General features: G+C 46.3%; 1 protein-coding gene across 1 annotated transcript; it reads right to left on the bottom strand.

Moving 5' to 3' along the window:
• Positions 1-3,713: 3,713 nt before the first annotated feature.
• On the bottom strand, positions 3,714-21,899 carry LOC103352316 (uncharacterized). Its single transcript, XM_089303308.1, has 7 exons — positions 21,765-21,899; positions 20,760-20,794; positions 20,116-20,262; positions 18,689-18,827; positions 18,007-18,103; positions 6,983-7,080; positions 3,714-6,865 (listed from the first exon to the last, which is right to left on the bottom strand). Exons 1-7 carry the CDS (start codon positions 21,897-21,899, stop codon positions 6,842-6,844), a joined length of 675 nt encoding a protein of 224 aa, XP_089159434.1. The 3' UTR covers positions 3,714-6,841.
• Between the last annotated feature and the right edge of the window lie 804 nt (positions 21,900-22,703).

Genomic DNA, 22,703 nt, shown 5'->3' with positions numbered 1-22,703 from the left:
TTCTCATTGCCGTCTTGTGGGGAGACTTATTGGTGTTGATAACGTGCCTGTCTTTGGTGACCTGCAGCTGCCCACAGGTGTTTATCATCTTACTAATCAGGCAGACCGAATCCAAGCCCTCTCATTGCCATGTTGTGGGAAGGCCTTATTTTTCTCTATTTCTCTCTCTCCTGGCATTCCTATCTCTCCTATTTTGCTTCTATCTGCCATTATTCCTATTTCTCTCATTTTACTTCTAAATTTCTATTTCTCTTATCCCCGCAGCTTCCCGGCGCCTGCCCCGAGGCTGCTTCTCGACGCCTCGCCCCGCGGCGGCTTCCCGGCTCTGTGCGCTCCGTGGTCTCCGCGCCCTTTGCGCCCGCACCACAGCCTTTGTGCTAGCCCCACATTCCCTATCTATTCGCGCCCCATGCGCTCTCCCTGTTTGTGCCCCACGCGCTCTCTCTGTGCGCAGCGGCTTCCGCGAGTCACACAGCCTAGCTCACGTTTCTACCACCGGTATTCAGTCTAAGTTCCCCGGGCTAACCTGGCAAATTCAACCTAGCTTACGTCTGTGCCTTTTGGTTTGGCTTCCCATCTTTTGCTCCCCGGGCTAATCTGACGGATTCCAACCTAGCTTACGCGTCTAGCTTTTTGCCTTTTGCTCCCCAGGCTGACTTGACGAATCCCAACATAGCTTACATCTCTGCCTCAGCCTGCCCTCACAGCCTCATCCTCCTAACATTTTTCTCTACCCGGTATGTTTCCCTAACTTTTCTTCCAACAACATTCCCCTCTCATTTCTCCTGGCTTCTCCCCACAGTCTGTATCCGAGTCTAAGTTTCTTCTAGGTTTCACTTTCGCTTTTAATCTCCTAGCTTCCCTGCCATAGTCCGCATCCGAGTCTATGTTTCCTCCAGCTTTCACTTTAGCTTTCAATCCTAACTTCTTTCCCACAGTCCATATCAGAGTCTATGCCTAGGCTTTTGATAGCTTCTTCTGGCACCTTTTCCATCCGGCTTTTCCCTAGGCTCTTTGCTAGTCTCTCTCTCTCTGGTATTTTCCCACTTCTTCCCTCCTAGGCTTCCTATCGAGTCACGGCACCATTATGTCGCTCCCCCTCTTCGTGGAGGAACGACAATACATCACATCAACAAACTGAAGAGCATATTATTATTTCAATGGATGCAGAGAAATCATTTGATAAAATACAACTTGCTTTCATGATGAAAACTCTAAACAAATTGTGTTTAGAAGGAATATTCCTCAACAGAATCAAGGCAATTAATGAAAAACCTATGGCCACCATCCTATTGAATGGGGAACTTTAGAAGCATTCCCACTGAGATCCAGAAATAGACAAGGATGTCCACTCTCACCACTGCTATTCAATATAGTCCTGGAAGTTTTAGCCAAAGCCATTAAACAAGAAAATGAAATCACAGGGATTCACATTTCTTCCTGAGACCCAGATTACTCCCCACACATATGAGTTAAAGCACAATTTTTTTTTTGTTTAATGCAAAAGTGGGTGTCTAAAGTTCTGTGAATGTAAGCCGGTTTGAGTTGTGTGATGACAAGTTTGAACATTGTTCTCAGAGGAAACACTGGCAAAGCTTCAAGGAAAGAATATGTGATTACTAGGAGATTAGATATTCTTTAATTTTTTTTAATTTTTTAATTTTTTTTGACAGGCAGAGTGGACAGTGAGAGAGAGAGACAGAGAGAAAGGTCTTCCTTTGTCATTGGTTCACCCTCCAATGGCCACCGCGGCCAGCGTGCTGCGGCCAGCGCACCACACTGATCCGAAGCCAGGAGCCAGGTACTTATCCTGGTCTCCCATGGGGTGCAGGGCCCAAGCACTTGGGCCATCCTCCACTGCACTCCCGGGCCACAGCAGAGAGCTGGCCTGAGGAGATTAGATATTCTAATTGCATTAGGCTTTTATCATTCTATGGGATAGGCTTGTTGTCAGTTCTGTGTTGAAAAAACTAGCAGATCTTCAGATCTGGCTGAAGAGCCCATGAGAGTATTTTAGGCATGGAAAGCCAAGACACTCTGGAAAAAAAAACAACCCTATATGAAAGATCTCTGTGAGTGAGATCCCAGTGGAAAGAACGGGCCATCAAAGAAGGAGGTACCTTTCTCTGAAGGGAAGAGAGAACTTCCACTTTGACTATGACCTTGTCTAAATAAGATCAGAGTTGGTGAACTCAAAAGGCCTCCATAGCCTTGGCAACTCATGACAGAGCCTAGGGTGATTACTGACGCCATAAACAAGAGTGTCAATTTGTTAAGTCAATAACAGGAGTCACTGTGCACTTACTCCTCATGTAGGATCTCTGTCCTAAATGTGCTGTACATTGTGATTTAATCCTATAACTAGTACTGAAACAGTATTTTACACTTTGTGTTTCTGTGTGGGTGCAAACTGTTGAAATCTTTACTTAATATATACTAAACTGATCTTCTATATATAAAGATAATTGAAAATGAATCTTGATGTGAATGGAAGGGGAGAGGGGAGGGTCGCGGGTGGGAGGGAAATTATGGGGGGGGAAGCCATTGTAATCCATTAGCTGTACTTCGGAAATTTATATTCATTAAATAAAAGTTAAAAAAAGAAAAAACTAGCAGATCAGTATCCACAGCTTCCATGAAAGTCTAACTTAGCAATATGTTATTTTTGTAGATAGCAGATACAATAGCAATATCGAAACCATTGCTTTATACCTATTTTTGCATTCTAGCATAGTTAAAACACAAGTTTTATTTATTATCACTTAAATTCACATTTACTGGTTTCAAATTTATTAGAGAAATTGGCAATGATAAACACAATACAGGTTTTCTGCATTATCTTGGGAAAAAAAGGCACATGGTTAATTGTGGTTTTTAAAAAGAAAACATTTTCAATTTATTAGAAAATAGGGCAATATAGAAAATGCAATGGTGTTTGTATCTGTCTTTAGCTTTAATGATTCTACAACTCAAATCATATTTCATATATTTTCATAAGAGATATTTATATATGCAAGCATGTATGGTTTATCAAATCACATATTATAAATCATTCTATTCATTTTGTTTCTGGTATGACAAATAATAATGACAGGGTCAGCTTGGCATTTCATTGTCTCTATAATTTTAATTAGCTCCATATTTCTAACACAGATATGCATTTGACTGGTAAGAGTTAATTTTATGAAAACCAAAGAGAACTGAAAGGTAAAGATATTGTATTAATTTTTGATAAGTAATGGGCATACATCTGTGTAAGAGCATCTTAATCCATTTTATGATGTTGCAATAGAATGTATGAGACTGGGTAATTTATAAAGAGAAGATTTTTATTTTGGTTTAGGGTACTGAAGATATGAAAATCTAAAATTAGGCAGCCACATCTGGTGAGGGTCAAATGCTGCTTTAAATCCTGGTAGAAATTAGAAGAACAAATAGATGTGTGCAGGAGGAGCAAATATTCAAGAGAGTGAGGGAAGGCACCAGGCTTCCTTCATAGCAATTTGCAGTGCAGTAACTAATTTAGTTCTGTTAAGAGTGAGAAATCTAATGACTCTATCAATCCATTCTTGGTGGTTCAGCCTTAACAACCTAGTCAAAATTCAAGGTCCCCACTTCCCATTGCCACTACATTGGGAATCGAATTTCTGCATGAGTCTTGATGGGGATAAAGCATATCAAAATCATATCAGACTTTAAATGATATCATCTAGTCAAATAACAAAAGCAAGTTTTATTAATAATGGATGATCAGATAAATTCACCAAAAATATATTGATAATTCATTTGATTATAAGTGAAGAAAACACACTTGAGTTATAAAATACACATACCCATTTGAGAATTTGAAAAACACAGACAAAAGAAAAAGATATATTCCTTAATTATTGAAAAAAGGAATCATGTAATTTGAATTACTGGTTCAAATATGTTTCAAATTTGAATTACTATATTTAGTGAAGAATCCTTGTACTCATTCAATATTCCAATTGTCTTTTATAGTGATCATTTCCAAAACATGGTATGCACCACCCTGTCGCTCCCCCATTCACAGAGGAACGACACAGGACCCTGCGCTGTTCTTTCTGCTGCTTGGCCCTTCCTGGGTTGGCTGGCAACCCCTCCACCTCTGTGGAGGGGCGGTTCCCCCTGCCACTTTCCCCACTTCCGCGGGGGAGCGGCACACTGCCGGCCGGCTCTCTCGGGGGCTGCTCAGATGTTATCCGGATGTTCCTTTTAGATGTTCCTGGTGCATGTTGTCTCTCTCCTCCTTTATAGTCCTCTTCCACCAATCCCAACTCTGCTACCCACACGCCGAGTACGCTGCTCTCCTCCAATCAGGAGCAAGATCAGCTCCTGCAGCTCAGTCAAATAGGCGAGAGGCAGCTGTGTAGAAGTTGTTTACTCCTCTCCCAGCGCCATATTGTGGGAGAGCAGATGCATAGAATAAGTCTTAATGGCAGTAACTTAGTCTAGTCCGAGTTGCTCCCCACACCACCCCATTTAATTTTTTCTTCAGTTTTTTTCTTCATACTACTTGTTGAATTCTTTACTTAGTGGAGAGTTAATCTTGTGAGTATAAATTAAGCTGAAAATAGATCTTCGTAAAAATCAAGAGTGGGAATAGGAGAGGGTGGAGAAAGCAGTATGGGAGCATGGGTGGGAGGGAGCGTAGGGTGGGAAGTAGCACTCTATTCCTGAATCTATATATATGAAATACATGAAATTTGTATATTTTAAAAAATTTAAAAACTAAAAAAAAACCAAGAAAATTCTGTCTTTATCAAGATATACTAAATAGACATTGCTAAGATCTTCCGTCTTCCCTAGCAGAGTAGGATAGCTATTTTAAAACAGAATGCCAAATGATAAAAGGAAAGAGTGAAGCTATAAATATGTCACATTTCAAATAGCTAAGGAGCATCCACAGTCAGATGCTTTTTAAGCCAGGAAGATTTATCTCAGCGGCATCCTAAGTAAGACTGTCCAAAAAGACTATCTTTTCTCAAGAAGATCTCATTGCTCAGAAAAGGTAGAGTTCAAGTTCAATTGCAAACATGTTTTGGTCTGAATTTACCAAGAATTTTTTTTTTAAGATTTATTTGTTTGAAAGTCAGAGTTACACAGAGAAAGGAGAGGCAGGGGCGGGGGAGCAGGGAAAGGGAAAGGGAGAGGGAGAAAGAGGTCTTCCATTTGCTGGTTTGCTCCTCAATTGACTGCAACGGCCAGAGCTGGGCCAATCTGAAGCCAAGACCCAGGAGCTTCCTCCGGGTCTCCCACATGGGTCCAGGGGTCCAAGGACTTGGGCCATCTTCCACAGCCTTCCCAGGCCATAGCAGAGAGCTGGATCAGAAGTGGAGCAGCCAGGACTGGAACTGGCGCCCACATGGGCTGCCGGCACTGCAGGCAGGGCTTTACCCGCTGTGCCACAGCATTACTGAACTCTAATTTTTATTTCCTTAAAGGCAGAGCTACAAGGAGAGGATGAGGGGTGACAGAGAAAGATCTTCTAAACGCTGTTCACTCCCCAGCAGCTGACACCAGGAGCCTGGACAACTCGATCCGGGTCTCCCCCATGGATGGCAGGGCCACATGCTTGGGCCGTCCGCCACCACCTTCCCAAGCCCACCAGCAGGGAGCAGGATTGGAAGTAGAGCAGCGGGGACCTGAACTGGTTGCCATGAGGGTTGCTGGCGTTGTAGCAAGGCTGCCAGAGACCAGGGCATCACCGGCCTGGACACCTGGGACGGGGTAGGGACGGGGCCAGCAGCAGGAGCTCACGGTGGTGCTGAGTGGACGGCCGGGGCCGCTGGACCTAGCCTGGCCAGCGGGCTCAGGTAGGCACAGAGCAGCTGGGGACAGGGGGTGGGCAAGGTGCAGGGAGCCCAGCCTCTGGGGGGGGGGCGTGGGAGGGCACTGCATTTTTAAAAGGAAGATTTACTTGGGGACAGGGTTAAGCCACAGCCCACATGGAGTCCCGGCTGATGGCCTGGAACGCAGTGGAAGACCGCCCAAGTGCCAGGGCCCGCGCCCACCTGGGAGCCCCCATGGAGTTCCTGGCTTCAGCGCAGCCCAGCCCTGGGGGTTACAGTCCCCTGGGGAGTGAAGCCGCGTGCAGACGACCTCTCTCTTTCTCTGCCCAGATCACCTGCTGGCTCACCCCAGGTACCTGCAGTGGCCTGGCAGGCACAGGGCAACTCCAGAAGCTCCAGCCTGGTCTCCCACAGTAGGGCGGGGCCCGAGCACTGAGGCGCGTTAGCAAGGAGCTGAGATGTGGGGCCTGCATGCTGACCAGCTTCTGCGACGGTGTTTCCACGCTTCGCCGTGGCAGGCAGGCCAGGCATGGGCGGGGCAGGGCTAGGGGTGACATCTCGTCCGGGGGCCTGGCCATCGCTGGGGGCTCCGCTTTACCCAGCCGCCCTCCCGCCCAAGCGGCCGCCGTGCAGCCACCTTGCAGTCAGGGCGCAGCCCCCGGGGGAGACCAGGGCACAGCCCCCAGCACCCGACGGGCTGCTCTGGGGGGGTGCCCCAGCTGTCGGGGGCCCTGTCTCTAACCCAGCCCGAGACACCCGGGGCACCAGGCGGGTCGCCCAGCATGGGCGCAGAGCCGAGGACAGGGGCCCGCGGGAAGCCACAGGGGTCAGGAAGTGTCTCGGAGGCGGAGCGGGGAGCCCGCGCCCCACCCGCCCGCGCAGGACCCAGGTGAAGTTCCCGGGAGGGCTCATGGCCCCCTTCCCCAGCCCCAGGCCGTATGGGGCCCGGCAGCCGCCACCTACCTGTCCGCCCGCTGCCGGGCGCCAGGCCCGCGCCGCCGCCACTTGCTCCGCGCAGAGGACTCAGGTCAGACGCCGCGGCTGCCACGCTCCTGAATTTACCAAGAATATTGATCCACTCGTTCATGTTTCATACAAACTTATGACATTTTAAATGTAATCCTTCCTCTCCACATATAGATTAAACGGCAAATTAGAAACGATTTTACCTGATCTTCACTAAGTAACACTCCCCGCTGTCTGCTGATCCTTCTCATGATATCCCCTCCATCACAGTATTGCATGACAATAAACAGCCGACCTTTTTCTGTAAGAAAAGGCATCATTTGGTGCTGGAGGGGTTCAGATATTTAACAATCATTTGCTTGCCAAGTTCCAAAAGGTGGAGAATGTAACAGAAAATAATACTGTATACAATAGATCACAACTCTGGCTGTGGAGTCAAAACAGACTGGGTTCTACGCCCACTTGACCAGTGAACATTTCTTAGCTCTGTAACTCTGGGCAAGTCACTTTCTTTGTGTCTCAGTACCTCATCTGTAAAATGCAAATAATTCAGAAACATCCTACTAGGATGGCTGGAAAGATCAAATGAGTTCATCCATGTCAGATCCATAGAATATTGCCTACACATGAGAGTGTGGTGAGAGCTATTATGATTAATACATTACTATAAGGATTAGAAATCTGCTGGAAAAATAGCAGCTGTGAATCTCTCCCAGTACCCCAAGATTAAGAGCCCCTTCTTATGTTGGGGTATGAACATGTGCATTTATTCAAACATGTTGTTGAGTACAACTGTTCTTTCTGGTGTACTTCTCCTAACCTACTCAGTAGATTCCTGGATGCTCTCCTGTAGTGTTGCCCGCTCAAGGTCATCACTAGTGGCTTCTGGGCTCTCCATTTTTCTACACATTTCTGTTCCCACCAATCACACTGATGCTTACCGAGACCCTTGTGTTTTCCCCAAATCTTCTTATGCCATTTATGTTTGTCATTGTAACTATTTTATAGACTGATATAGTAGGAATAGAAAAAGAAAGAGGATTATATCTGTAGAAGACCACATTGAATGTTTTGGAGGACTCAGAAAAATTGACTAAAGAAAAAAATTTCATTTACCTAAATGTTGGATGAGACAAGTAAAATATAGTTAGAAAAGCTCTAAGAGGATTGTGAATACAGATTATTCAGAAACTCTTATTCTACACTAAAGAAAGGAAACAAAATTCTAAATAAGAGGCAGAGCTTACATAAGAAAGAATATTCAGAACTCTAGTCCATGAACTCAAGGCTTTGGTCTTGCATCAAAAGTTTGACAAACTTATTGTGTTTTTATCTGTTAAATTTGTTTGTATGTATGGGGACGGGAGTTCTGGCATAGCAGATGAAGTCATTGCTCGGGACATGAGCATCTCATTGGGTGCCCCGTTACATCCTGACTATTCTGCTTCCAATCCAGCTTCCTGTAATACTCCTGGGATGCAGCAGATAGTGGCTCATGTACTTGAGATCTCTGCCATCCACCGGGGAGACCAGGAAGATTCAGATGTTTTCCTGGCTCTTGGCTTCAGCCAGGGGCAGCTCTGTGTGTTATGGGCATTTGGGGAATGAACCAGTGGATAAAAGATCTCTCTGCGTCTCTCTTTGTGTCACTCTTTCAAATATGTAAAAATTTTTTAAAAATTTAAACACTCATATTATTCCTACAGGTGTCCCAGGCAGCTGCTTAACTGCTGTGCCAAATGCCTGCCCCCCTCATCTCCCTTCTTTTTTTTTTTTTTTTTTGACAGGCAGAGTGGACAGTGAGAGAGAGAGACAGAGAGAAAGGTCTTCCTTTGCCGTTGGTTCACCCTCCAATGGCCGCCGCGGCCGGCGCGCTGCGGCCGGTGCACCGCGCTTATCCGGTGGCAGGAGCCAGGAGCCAGGTGCTTTTCCTGGTCTCCCATGGGGTGCAGGGCCCAAGCACCTGGGCCATCCTCCACTGCACTCCCTGGCCACAGCAGAGAGCTGGCCTGGAAGAGGGGCAACCGGGACAGAATCCGGTGCCCCAACCGGGACTAGAACCCGGTGTGCCGGCGCCGCTAGGCGGAGGATTAGCCTAGTGAGCCGCGGCGCCGGCCCTCATCTCCCTTCTTAAGGAGTAATCCATTTATTCAACAACACACTTTTATCAAGGACATGTGATCAGTAAGAAATGCTGTTAGGGATACAGAGCAAATAAGCTGTCCTCCTGCTCTGTCTAGTTGGGGAGGCATTCCACATTGTGTGACCAGTGCTGGATTGGACGTCTGTGGGCTTCAGGGTGTAGAGAGCATATAGAAAGTGACAGGGGGCAGGTGTTGTGGTTCAGTGGGTTAAGATGCTGCCAGTGATGCATGCACTCATATGGGTGCTGGTTTGTTCTGGCTGCTCCATTTCCAACCTTTGCTCCACGTTAATGTGCCTGGGAAAGCAGTGGAAGATGGCCCAAGTGCTTGGGTCCCTGCTACACACATGGGAGACCCAGAAGATGCTCCTGGTTTGGGCCTGACCCAACCCTGGCCATTGTGGCAATTTGGGTAATGAAACAGCAGATGGAAGATCACTCTCTGTCTCTCCCTCTCTCTGTAACTCTGCCTTTCAAATAAATAAATAGGTGAAAGAAAGAAAGAGAGAGAGAGAGAGAGGGAGAGAGAGAGAGAGAGGGAGGGAGGGAAGGAAGGAAGAAGGAAGGAAGGAAGGAAAGAAGGAAGGAAGGAAGGGTGAGTGATAAGTCTGACTGGAGATCTAAGAAGGCTCCTAAGAAGATGCTCCCCAATATACCCTCACATCTGGAGATCAGTTATCCTCAGCACCATACTACTTTAAGAATTGACTTTTGTTGTAACTCAGTCATTGAAAGAACTACGAAGGCAAGGAAGGGATGGCAACTTCAAAACCAGGGGGGAATCAGAATAAGGAAACTGAGGGGTCCACTTCATTTCCTTTCCACTAACCTCCATTGGACTCAGCCTTACACTACACTGGCTTTTGGTGAAAGAAACGTACAGGTTCAGGATTATCATGGTTGAACCATCTCAGACTATTCAGGCAAATGAGCATTAATTGGCTCTAATATAAGCATATCCTTTTTCCCCATTAATCAGTGTTATCAGTGTTAAAATTGCCTTTTTTTGTTGTTTAATATTTATTTGAAAGAGTGACAGGGAAATAAAGAGTTTCTAGACTTATAAAGCTCATGGATCATAGACCTTGCAAAAACAATTAAGGGGCAATAATATTAGGGTTGTGGGGTTGGGTCTGTGGCCAGAAGAATCTCCTGGCTCCTGGCTTCAGATCAGCACAGCAACAGCAGCCATTTGGGCAGTGAACTAGCAAATAGAAGACTTCTCTCCCTTTCTGCCTCTGCCTCTCTGTAACTCTGCCTTTCAAATAAATCTTTAAAAAATATATTAGGGCTGCAATCTTTATTAGCCAAGTCCCAACATACATTAACTGTTGCTATAATTATCAACTCTAAAACACACTCTTGAAAAATCAAGTTTGTGTCTTACAGACGTTAGAATCTTCTTATCAATTGCTGTAGGGCCAGCAGTCTTAATGTTTTCACTGTGTGCATAATTTTTAAAAACTTCTTAAAAATTAAAAAAAATTTGAGAGACAAAGACAGACAAAGGAAGAAAGATTCCATCCCTTGGTTCACTCCTTAAATACCCACAGAAGTCAGGAGCTGGACACTCAGTCCAGATCTCCTACATAGTCTTCTGCTCTCCAGGGCAGGCACTGGCAAGAAGTTGGAGTCGGGAACTGGAGGTGGGTATTGAATCCAGGCACTCTGATATCTGCTGTGGGTGCCTGAGCCAACATCTTAACTGCTAGGCCAAATGCTTGCTCCTGCATAATTTTTAGAATACATTAAAAAATACATTAGCCAATTTTATTCACTTACATTTTCTTGTTTCTATATGCACAATAGTAATATAAAACTATGTTTAAGTAAATCTAAAAAGAGGTCTGTCTATACATATAAAAATCATAAATGAGGAGAAAGCACTGTGTCAGCATCTGTAAGAATTTTTTCTTTTGCATTAGCATGCAATGATGCCTATTTCAATCATTTGATGAAATATCATCTACTATCACTATCATTCCGCAAAATAAAGGCATTTTAATACCAAAAATCTGGGGAGTACACACTATCAGAATAAAGAATAAAAAACAAATCTCCTATTTTCTTCTTGATCATTATGCTCTACTCACAATGACATCAGGGAGGGTTCTATGAAGAATCTGAGATTCTACCCTACTAACTGGCTGCTTTCTACTTCACAAATGCTGGCAGAAGTCATGAGACTCCCAGGTAAGAAACAAAGGACGTTATTATGTCTGGCAAAAGCAGTAGCCAGAGCTTCATATTAACACTGGTTCTCTATGTCACTGAAATCCCACAGAACCAACACAGGTGGGTCTAGATGGACACCGGTACATGGGGTGGACTTCATCACACCGAGGGCAGGGAAGCTACTGCTTTCACAGTGAGAAGGAAGCAAGGCTGCTGTCTTCAGGGAGATGTCACCTCATCTTTGAAAGTTGCTCTCAGCAAACACAGTCCTGAGAAACAGCCCAGGTAGACAGTGGACAGGACCTTGCATTCTTCAGCAGTGGATGCTGAAGGCCTGCAGTGAGCTGTTCTCCCAACAGCTTCTGGATGGTCCTTTAACACATCAGGCCTGCTCTTGCCTCATGCCTTTGCAGTGTTCATTCCCTTAGCCTAGAAGGTTCTTCCTGAGACATCAGCAGGACTCTTTTCTTACCTCCTCCAAATCTTTGCTCCAATGTCACCTCCATTAGTCCTTCCAGACCACTCTATTTAAAACTGCACCCTCCCACCCCCCATCTCATTCCATTCTATTTTCTGACAGCACTTGTCACCTTGCTATATAAAGTAAGCTCATGAACTATTTACATTTGTCCTCTGTCTCTCCCTACTCCCTAGCTCCAAGAAGGTTAAATCCTATAGTTGCATTAGGATGTATGATGGCCCTGGTGAACAAACCACAGATAACTCTCACCCCTGAGTGAGGGTGGAACCACTCTTCCCGGGACTGTTATGTCACATTACAAGGGGACTTTGCTGATGTAAAGGCACTGATCAGCTGACTCATGGTCAATGGAAAGGCAGATTACCCAGGTGGAAGTGACCTAACTACATGATCCATTTTAATCTGTGCCTAGAGGTCAGAAACAAAGGAAGAGAAGGATCTGCACACTCTGTTAAGGAGGCCAAATGGCAAGGCACAGAGGCCCACTTCTTGAAGCCGACAGCAGAGGCCCCGTTAACAGGTTAGCTGCCAGCTGCTGAACAGCTAGCAAGAAAGTAGGGGCTTATGTCTTAAAATTGCAGGGAAATGAACAGGCCAAACAGCAACCTGAGTAGGCTCAGAAAAGGACCATGAGCTGCAATCCCAGCTGACACCCCCATTTTAACTGCATGAGACCCTGAGCAGACTCTCCACCTAAGCCAAGCCCCACCTTCTGAGCTGCAGGATTTAAGAGCTCATAAATGGTAGTTGTTTTAACCAACTAGATTGTGGTCATTTGCTAGGCAGCAATAGAAACCAAATGCAGCAGTGCAGAGATTTTTGCCTCTTTTGATCACTGGTGTATCTCGGAGTCCTAGAACATACCTAGCACACGACAAGACAGTATTTATTGATAGAACTTATGTGGTATTAATTTAGCCTTAGGAAAATATCAAGACATCCTCCTTATTTTTCTTATGTTGCTTCAAACTGGGAAAATTTTCATAGACAAACAGTGGAGCCTGGTTGTGTTCAGGGATGAGCTGTTGGAGGGCAAACAAAGCCTTTATCAGGTGCTACAAAGACCTTTCCAGATAAGCTTGGGGTTTCAGGTACCAACAAGCTACCAAGCAAAGGCAAATGCATCACAGCATCTCCAGTGTTCGTAAACACAGGGTACTTTACTTCGAAAAATAAAAGCAGTCATCAGAAAATGTAAACTTACAATATAAACAAACAAAGCACAGGCTTTCATCCTGTAGAAGTGACCTGAGTTTTGTAACAGTATCCAGTATAAACTGTCCTTTAAAGCTGATCTTGCATGATATAAAGACTTAAAACACTGTTAAGCCACTCCATTCCATTCATTCATTCAGCAAACATACATTAAGCAGCTCCTATGTGCTAGATGCTAAGGATCAAGAACTGAGCAGGGGCCTGTGCTGTGGCTAAGTTAATCCTCCACCTGCGGTGCCAGCATCCCATATGGGTGCTGGTTCTAGTCCTGGCTGCTCCTCTTCCCATCAGGCTCTCTGCTATGGCCTGGGAAAGCAGTAGAGGATGGTCCAGGTGCTTGAGCCCCTGCACCTGTGTGGGAGATCTGGAAGAAGCACTTGGCTCCTGGTGCAGCTCCAGTTGTTGCAGCCATCTGGGGAGTGAGCCAACGGAGGGAAGACCTTTCTGTGTCTGCCTCTCACTGTCTGTAACTCTCTCTCTCAAATAGATAAATAAAATCTTTAAAAAAAAAAGAACTGAGCAAAAGTGAGATTCCTTTCACCAAAGGTCATTTGGATATTTATAACATCATGCGTGGGCCATACAAATTACCAAGTTAAAATTAGCCTGCTAAGGCGTTATTGAATTATGGAGTCCCATCTGTGGCTGCCATGGCAGGGCCAGACCCAGTGACTCCTGAAGATGAATATAAAATGTACAAATTCATAATTATGATGTAGGGATTCAGTATGATGTGACCAAAGCCATTTTGGACACATCTGTCCTCTTCCCCTTGCGGTAGCCCCGAGGGTCATTCCAAACCTTGTGAGATAAAGGAAGTCATTAAGATCTGCCAGACCTGCAGGTGGAATGTCCCCTGTCTAATCCTTGGAACAGTACTGTTGCTTGAGATGGTCCAGGTGCTGTTAGGTTAGCTGGGGACCCCCTTCCCATTGACTGAGGTTGTGTGGGTCCATTGTGTCATGGACACCACCACAGCCTACACTTCTGTGCTCTCAATAAATCACTTTCTATCTAATCTTGGATTTTTCTTCTTTGGTCTCTCAGCCCCTTTTCCCTGTGGCTGCTGGTTCTCATACACAGGGTTTTTCCTGAAACATAGGCATACTTGTAGACACACAGGATATATAGACCCAAATACAAAAATTGCAGAGATCAGTAAAGAGGTTAGACTGAGGGGGAGCAGGAGTAGGAGTTAGCCACACACAGTCACAACAGCATCCCAGCAAGTGAGGTGGTAGCATTTTTTGCCCCAGAAACCTTTGATTTAAGGTATATACACTTCATGCATTTCATAAATACAAATTTAGGAACATAGTGATTCTTCCCACCCTATCTGCTCTCCCACTCACACTCATTTATGGCATAGCTGGATATCAATAGACAGGAATGAGGTCACTTCATTTAGGGGCTCCCCTTAGAAGTTGTTCAATACAGTTCCATTAGCTGGCCACGTGCATTGCTCTATTCCCAAGAAGACATCCCAAGGGTCCCAAGAGCTCTTTTAAATTCTCAGTTAAAGAATAGCTGCAACACAGTAAACTCATAGACTGATAATCACTTTAAATAGCACTGTGACCTCAGATTCAGCTCTTATGGCTTTCTGGTCTGGCTGAAAAGCCCATGATAGCATTTCGGGCATGGAAAGCCAAGACACTATGGCAAAAAAAATGTCCTACAAGAAGGATCTCTGTGAGAGAGACCCAAGTGGAAAGAAGTGTCCATCAAAGAAGGATGTACTTTTTCTGAAGAGAGGAGAGAACCTCCACTTTGCTTATGGCCTTATCTAAACACTAACAGAGTTTGTATTCACAAAAGTCTTCCATAGCTTTGGTATCTCATGTCAAGACCCTCGGGTTATCACTGATGTCATACATAAGAGTGTTAATTGTTAAATCAACAACAGGAGTCACTATGCACTAACTCCCCATGCAGGACTTCTGTCCTCAATGAGTTGTATTATGAGAATTAACTGTAAAACCTGTTCTCAAACAGTTTGTGTGTGTGTGTGCGCGTGTGTGTGCAAATTGTTGAAATCTTTACTTAGTATAGAGTTGGTATTATGTGTATAAAGTTAATTGAAAATGAATATTTGGGGGGCCGGCGCTGTGGCTCAGTAGGTTAATCCTCAGCCTGCATTACTGGCATCCCATATGGGCACCAGTTCAAGTCTTGGCTGCTCTGCTTATTATCCAGCTCTCTGCTGTGGCCTGGGAAAGCAGTGGAGGACGGCCTGAGCGCTTGGGCCCCTGAACCCATGTGGGAGACAGGGAAGAAGCTCCTGGCTCCTGGCTCCTGGCTCCTGGCTTGAGATTCGCACAGCTTTGGCCATTGCGGCCATTTGGGGAGTGAGCCAGTGGATAGAAGACCTTTCTCTGTGTCTCTCCCTCTCATTGTTTGTAACTTTACCTCTCAAATAAACAAATAAAATCTTTAAAAAAGAAGAAAATGAATCTTAATGGAGGATGGGACTGGGAATGGGAGAAGGAAGAGGAATGTGGGAGGGAGGGCAGCTATGGTGGGAAGAATCACTACATTCCTCCTAAGTTGTACTTTCAAAATTTGTACTCATTAAATAAAATATTTTTGGGGAAAGAAAACTTAAAAAAAGGAGTGGCTGTATACGTGGAACTACTTTGAATGGAATGGTTTTAATCAGTAAGAAATGCAATGTTGGGGCACTATAGCATAGAAGATTAAGCTGCCACCTGCAGTGCTGGCCTCCCATATGGATGAGGATTCATGTCCCAACTGCTTCTGATGCAGCTCCCTGTTAATGTGCCTGGGAAAGCAGCATAGGATGGCCAAAGTGCTTAGGCCCCTGCACCCTCATGGGAAACCCTGAAGAAGCCCCTGGCTTAGCTAACCCTGGCCATTGTGGCCATTTGGGGAGTGAACTAGGAGATGGAAGACCCTCCTTCTGGCTCTCCCTTTCTCTCTCTGTAACTCTGCCTTTCATATAAATTAAAATACATCTTAAGAAAGGAAGGAAGGAAGGAAGGAAGGAAAGAAAGAGAGAAAGAAAGAAAGAAAGAAAGAAAGAAAGAAAGAAAGAAAGAAAGAAAATGCCCAGCAGAGCACAAAGGGTCCAAGAAACAGCCTCTGTGTTTGTTTATTTACTGATTGTACTCACCTGATGATGCTTGAAATACCTAGGTTAACACTCCTGCTCCATTAAGGTGAGGGATGGGGGATGTCCCATGTACTGGTGGCAAATAAGGCCCTGTCACAGTCTTATAAACACCTGACCTACTCTATGTTTATTGTCTGTCTCTTCCCTCTAAAATGTAATCTTCATGAAAAAAGGGATATTTGTCGGTTTTGTTCACTGCTATATTCTTGGAAGCTGGAACAATGCCTAGCACACAGTGAGCACTCAATAAACACCTGCTGAGTGAATGAATGGCCTCTCACCAATGCTCTTTCATTTTTTAAAATCATTTTAAAAATTTATTTATTTTTCTTTGAAAGGGAGAAAGAAAGAGATCATCTATTCCCTGGTTTAATCCCCAAATGTGTACAATAGTATAAGGGTTGGATCAGGCTGAAGCCAGGAGCCCAGAACTCCATCTTGGTCTCCCACACAGATTGCCCTTGCAACGGCTTGGGCTATCCTCTGCTGCTTTTCCAGGAACATTAGCAGGGAGCTGGATGAGAAAAGGAGCACTCCAATATGGATTATGGGAATTCCAAGTGGTGACCTAACTGCTGTGCCAAACACTCTTTTTCTAAATCTTTGGAATAGAGTGATGGATGGAGGCAGAAGAGTTGTATTCAAGGGTGCAGACAAAGGGACTTCCTTCCCAAAGGTTCTCCCACTATAGTTTTGCAGTTTGCTTGGTGATGAGTGGCTACTTGCAGGCTCTCTGTAAGAGCATGACAGTCCTAGCTGTTGCCATGGGACATACAGGTCCTCATGTAGGCAGAGTATACCTCACATACCCATACACCCCCTCACACATACACACACACATTACCCCATACACTCATCCATATACTCCCCTCACACACACACATATTACCCCTCCTCACATACCCATATCCCCCCTCACACACACACACCCACACACACATATTACCCCCATATATATCCATACGCCCATCACACACATATTACCCCCCCAAATACCCATATATCCCACTCTCACACACACACATTACCCCACACACATCCATATGCCCTCCCACACACATATACCCCACAAACAACCTTCACACACACATCCATAAGCTCCTCCCTCACACACACATATTACCCCCCACATACCCATATATCCCACTCACACACACACACACACACACACATTACCCCACACACATCCATATGCCCTCCCACACAAATTATCCGCAAACATCCATACACCACCCACACAATACACCCCCCACACAACCTTCACACACACATCCATATGTGTGTGTGGGGGGGGAGCATATTACCCCCCTCACATACCCATGTATCCCACTCACACACACATACACACACATTATCCCCCAGACACATTCATACACCCCCACACAACTTACCCCCTCAAACATTCATATACTGTGACACACACACACATACACACACCCCACACAGAACCTTCACACACACACATGCCTACACCCCTCACACACACCCCCTCACACACACATGAATGCGTGCATTCACACATGCCTCAGCAGTACTCTGAGAGGGCTGGTGTGGTGATCCATGTCCCCTTCTTTTCTCTTGCTCACGAAAACCCTGCCTGGGAGGCTCCTTCAGACTTAAGACCCCCAGCCCACCCAGAGCCAATATGTGATGTGAAAAATATGAAGTCTTCAAAAAGTCCATGTAAATGTGTATTATAATAAAACTTTCAAAGACTTTTTGCACCAAGATAAACTTCTTTTTAATTAAATTTTTCTATGAGCTTTTCGAAGTTTTCCTGTAGATGCATTATAGTCCACTGAGATGCAAAGGTTGTTGCCATAGCAAAACTAAACATCAATCACTAAATATTTATAGGAATAAGAATTCAGGGGAGGTGGAAAAACTTAAAACACCAGCAAGGTATGAAAACTCATTAGAGAGGAAATAGACATGATGCCTCAAATTACAATTTCAGTAAATGGGAAAGCGATTCATTTATAAAAGTTCATTTGCATCAAATGCTCAGGAACCTACCTTTGACGTAAGTCAACATGTCTACACTTTGTTAGAGTACTTGAAGAATATCGGAAAATCAAACCTTGAAATGAATCGAAGAAGGTTACGATGCTGGGATGCTTCATCTTGGCCAGAAGAATGACTTCTTTCTTGGAAGCTTCCTTTTCTTGGATGGGCATCTAAATGACATTCCAACACAGAAAAGTCCTGTAAAGAACTTACTTTCAAGAACATGTTTGCTTTGTTTGTTAGAAGATTTACTTATTTGTTTATTTGAAAGGCAGAGACAGAGGGACTGTCTAGTCACTGGTTCACCCCCCAAATGCCCTCAGCATCCAGAGCTACACAGGCTGAAGCCAGGAGCTAGGAATCCTATCAGGGACCCCCATTAGGTGGCAGGGACCCCAAGTACTTGAGCCATCCAGAATGCTCATTAGCAGGAAGCTGAAATAGGGAGCAGAGCCAGGACTTAAACCCAGGCCCTCCAATATGGGATGTGGGGCGCCCCAAGTGACCACTTAACTGCTCCACCAAACACCCACCTCTTTTTTTTCTTTTTAAAATAAGATCCTTGGTCTCTGCATAGACATCAGACTTGTGAGGTGAGTGCATGCAAATCAACTGAGGTTAAAATTCATAATTTAATTTAAATTCAAGATTCATAATTTAATATAATGTCAAGATTTATAATTGTAAAACAAAGTTTCCTTTTCATATTGAATTAAAAGCCTGCTGAAAAGTCATAGGCATTTGCACTTCTTTACCTTTCCAAAATAGATCTCCTTTATGACACATGGTTTGCTGTCTGATTTCCCTTTAGCCAAGTATGCTTTCCCAAAGGCACCTTCCCCGATGGCCTTAATCACATCGTATTTGTCCATGGTGGCCCGTGCACGGAGGTTCCTGCCATCAGAGCAATGGAATTTCATCGCAGGCTTCTCCTAATGGCTGACAAAGTCAGAAAACTGACGACCAACATGCAAAAAGCACTCCCTGTGCTGAAAGTTTCCTGCCACCCCCGCCAGGACAGAGCCGCGGGTCAGCCATCAAAGTGAGCGAACGCTCGGCCGGCGGGCTCTAAGGGCAGGCTCAGGCGCTGTGGTTCAGCTCAGACACTTCGGCGCTGCGATCTGGGGCGAGCCTCTTAACCTCGCAAAGCCTCACTCTCCCGATTTCAAAGACGGAAATAGCAGGACCCGTGAGCGTGTTCGTTCTCCAAATGAGAGACACAACACGCCAGTGCATGGCACCTCCAGAAAGCTAGAACATCACGCTCCTGTAGGTTTAGGGCCCAGTCTTTCTCAGTGGGGACGTACTGCCCCCTAGGGGGCATTTGGGATATTTATAGGGGCTCTGTTCTCACAGACTCAGACATATTTAGAAGAGGTTAGGGCCGCGGATGCTAAAATTCTGCCAGGCAAAGGACAGGCCCGCACAATAAAGGGTTATCCCGCAGCCCTACACTCACGTGCGTGGGGAAACCCGCTTACAATGACCTGCGGCTGGAATCGAACTACAGCACCAAACGAACCCAAAGCACTTTTCCCAGGATTCTAACACTGGATTTTTCTAGGAATGCAACTGCACGTAAATCAAGGCTTGACCGCACTTGGGGTTTTCTGTCACGATGGGTGGCTGCCCAGGCGCGGCCACCGAGCTGCTTCGCGCTTCCTCCACGGTGGCGGGGCTAAGCATTTACTGACTGAAACGCTTTTTCGTAACCAGTTGCTTTCCTTCTATATCCCTGTAGGCTACGTACTGCGAGTGCAGCGTGCAGGTTTTTAAAAAACTGGTGAGCCGGCAGGTTGTTTCCCAATAACTTCATGACTGCACAGGAAGGAGGGACGACTGGGTGGCCTGGGGAGGCTGTGACCACCTCAGGGCCTGGTTCCGAGGGCGGCATCGGGCCTCTCGGTGACCAGCTGGGGGCTGACCGCCCGTGATTCAAACGCCCGGACTTAAGGAAAATCCTTTCTTTTAGGGCCGGCCCGGAGTCGTCCCGGGGTGCGCGGCCCAGCTCGTGCACTGGCCCCGGAGCCCAGCGCGCCGCGCGTTGCCATGGAGACCGAGGCAGCCCGGGACGCCGGCTGCTCCTCCGCGCTCCCAGTCTTTCCTCCCGAGACTCTGTTTCTTTCCTCAGAACCCGGGTCAGTTCCGGGTAAGAACTAAGGGCCGCCCGCCCGCAGCATACCTGCTTCGCCGGCTTCGTGGGGCCAGCGAGACCTCCGGGAGGATCCGGGATCCCCGGCTGCCGCGCCTCCCTGCGTGCCGGGGTGGAGCCGCAGGAGGAACGGGCGGGCCGCGGGTGTGGGCGGTGAGGACCGGTCCACGCCCCGCCCTGAAAACGGGTCAGAGGCCAGCAAACTTGGACCTCCGACCGAATCCCCCGACTCGCGTGGCCTTCGGTCGGGACCTCTCCGCAGAGCAGTCTGCGAGAACGCGCCCCAGCTCCCCTTCAGGGCGCAGCGGACTTGGCAAGCGTTAGCTGTGCTGCACCCCTGCAAGGCAGAGGGCGCTCGTTGGGAAACCAGCCACAGGGAGCCAAGGCCTCGGACCCTGCGGCCAGGCGCCTCCAACAGGGGCCTCCGCAAACGCATCCCCTATTTGCGTATCAAGTTTTGTTGTGTGTTTCAGCTGGGAGCATGTGATTTTCAGCAATTGTAACTATTGACAAAACGAAAGCATATCCAGTAGACTCCAATACCCAGGCTACTCGATCCCACCATCCACCACCAAAAACCCCAAGAATCAAAAAGTTGACATTCTCACTTTTTCTCCTTAAAAATCAAAGCTCTATACCACTTTCCTAAAACTTTATCTCAAAATAATCTTTACGCTTTAAGTCTTATTATTTGTCCTATCACACTACTCTGAAAGAATATAAGTGGAAATTAACATAAGTCTTGGTCATGGCAGAATAATTTCTTTTTCCTGGGTTGAATGATTAAATTATTTGTATACACTTTTCAAAGTAGAAATACTTATTTTCTATGTTAAGATTTTTTTTTTTTTTTTGACAAGCAGAGTGGACAGTGAGAGAGAGAGAGACAGAGAGAAAGGTTTTCCTTTGCCGTTGGTTCACCCTCCAATGGCCGCCGCGGCCGGCGTACCGCGCTGATTCGAAGCCAGGAGCCAGGTGCTTCTCCTGGTCTCCCATGGGGTGCAGGACCCAAGCACTTGGGCCATCCTCCACTGCACTCCCTGGCCACAGCAGAGAGCTGGCCTGGAAGAGGGGCAACTGGGACAGAATCCGGCGCCCCGACCGGGACTAGAACCCGTTGTGCCGGCGCTGCAGGCGGAGGATTAGCCTGTTGAGCCGCGGCGCTGGCCTTCTATGTTAAGATTTTTAGCGGCCGGCGCCGTGGCTCACCTGGTAAATCCTCCGCCTGCGGTGTGGGCATCCCATATAGTCGCCGGGTTCTATTCCCGGTTGCTCCTCTTCCAGTCCAGCTCTCTGCTGTGGCCCGGGAGGGCAGTGGAGGATGGCCCAAGTGCTTGGGCCCCTGCACCTGCATGGGAGACCAGGAGGAAGCACCCGGCCCTTGGCTTCGGATCAGCACAGTGCCGGCCCTAGCGGCAATTTGGGGGGTGAACCAACAAAAGGAAGACCTTTCTCTATCTGTCAAACAAAATAAAATAAATTAATTTTTAAAAGTGCTACTCTTTACAAGATGTGTCTATATCCGGTGTCAGCAGATCCTTGTTAATGATCCCACTGTGTTTTCCCTCAATCTTCCCTTCAACATTGCTCCCCGTATTGGCACAGGCTGATGCCAATCCCACCATTGCCCTGTGACGGGAGAGGCCTGTTTCTTCTCTCGTAAAATATTCCCTCAGTACGAGTATGAGATGAGGTAACACATGACAGGACCTAGCACAGGTGTGTCTTGGGGACATACCCATGTTGGGACACTCCTCTCCCACCATTTGAGCCCCCACACTCTCTAGCTTCCAGTACTTGCCATCTCCACCCATCGCCTTTGACCTTATTCCCATGCTCTCTTCTGAAAGATCTGGGGCTCACTTCACTCTTCCCATAGCCAACACTCTGACTTGGGCTCTGCACTGCTTCCTATGAAGGACTGTATTTAAGGACGGCCAGTAGTTGCTGAAAATGATTAAAAATGAACTTCAACCGACCCAAAACCTGCTCCTAATGAAAAAATGGGGACGGGGGGGGTGCAGCATTGTGGCCTAGTGGGTTAAGACGCTGCCTGTGATGCCAGCATTGCATAGGGGTGCTGATTTGAGTCCTGGCTGCTCCACTTCTGCTCCAGCTCCCTGCTAATGTGCCTGGGAAAGCAGTAGAATTTGGCCCAAGTGCTTGGCCCCTGTTCCCACATAGGAGACCTGGAAGAAGCTTGGGGCTCCTGGCTTTGGCCTGGCCCAGCCCTGGGGAGTGAACCACCAGATGGAAGAGCTCACTGTCGACATATCCCTCTCTCTGCATCTCTGCCTTTCAAATAAATACATTTTTAATTAAATGCACACATTATTATAATTAAATATATTTAGATCCTCAAACCTTTAGGAAATACAGGAAGAGTTACATAGTCAACAACACAGACCATAACACCATGAATAATAATACAAATGCTGCTGTATGATCTACAGGTCGGCACCCCTAGGAGGTAGGCCTTATTATGCTCATTTTATAGTTGATGAAATCAGGGTACAAAGAGGTTTAGTAATTTCCCAAATCGCACAACTAGTGAATGGTGCAGCTGGCATCTGATTTCTGTTCTACTAGACATCAAAGCACCAGGCTCCTACCCATTC

This window comes from Oryctolagus cuniculus, chromosome 9 (genome assembly GCF_051225735.1).
Source record: "Oryctolagus cuniculus isolate XC-2025 breed Fujian yellow rabbit chromosome 9, ASM5122573v1, whole genome shotgun sequence".
NCBI lineage: Eukaryota > Metazoa > Chordata > Mammalia > Lagomorpha > Leporidae > Oryctolagus > Oryctolagus cuniculus.
The sequence above is the reverse complement of the archived record's forward strand: the minus strand, read 5'-3'. Positions and strand labels throughout refer to the sequence as shown.

Coding starts and splice junctions, on each gene's coding strand:
- LOC103352316 (XM_089303308.1), bottom strand. CDS start 21,899: ATGGGTGGAGATGGCAAGTACTGGAAGCTAGAGAGTGTGGGGGCTCAA. Junction 20,795..21,764: donor TGTTACCTCATCTCATACTC/GTACTGAGGGAA, acceptor ATATTCTTTCAG/AGTAGTGTGATAGGACAAAT. Junction 20,263..20,759: donor CAAATAATAAGACTTAAAGC/GTAAAGATTATT, acceptor ACCCGTTTTCAG/GGCGGGGCGTGGACCGGTCC.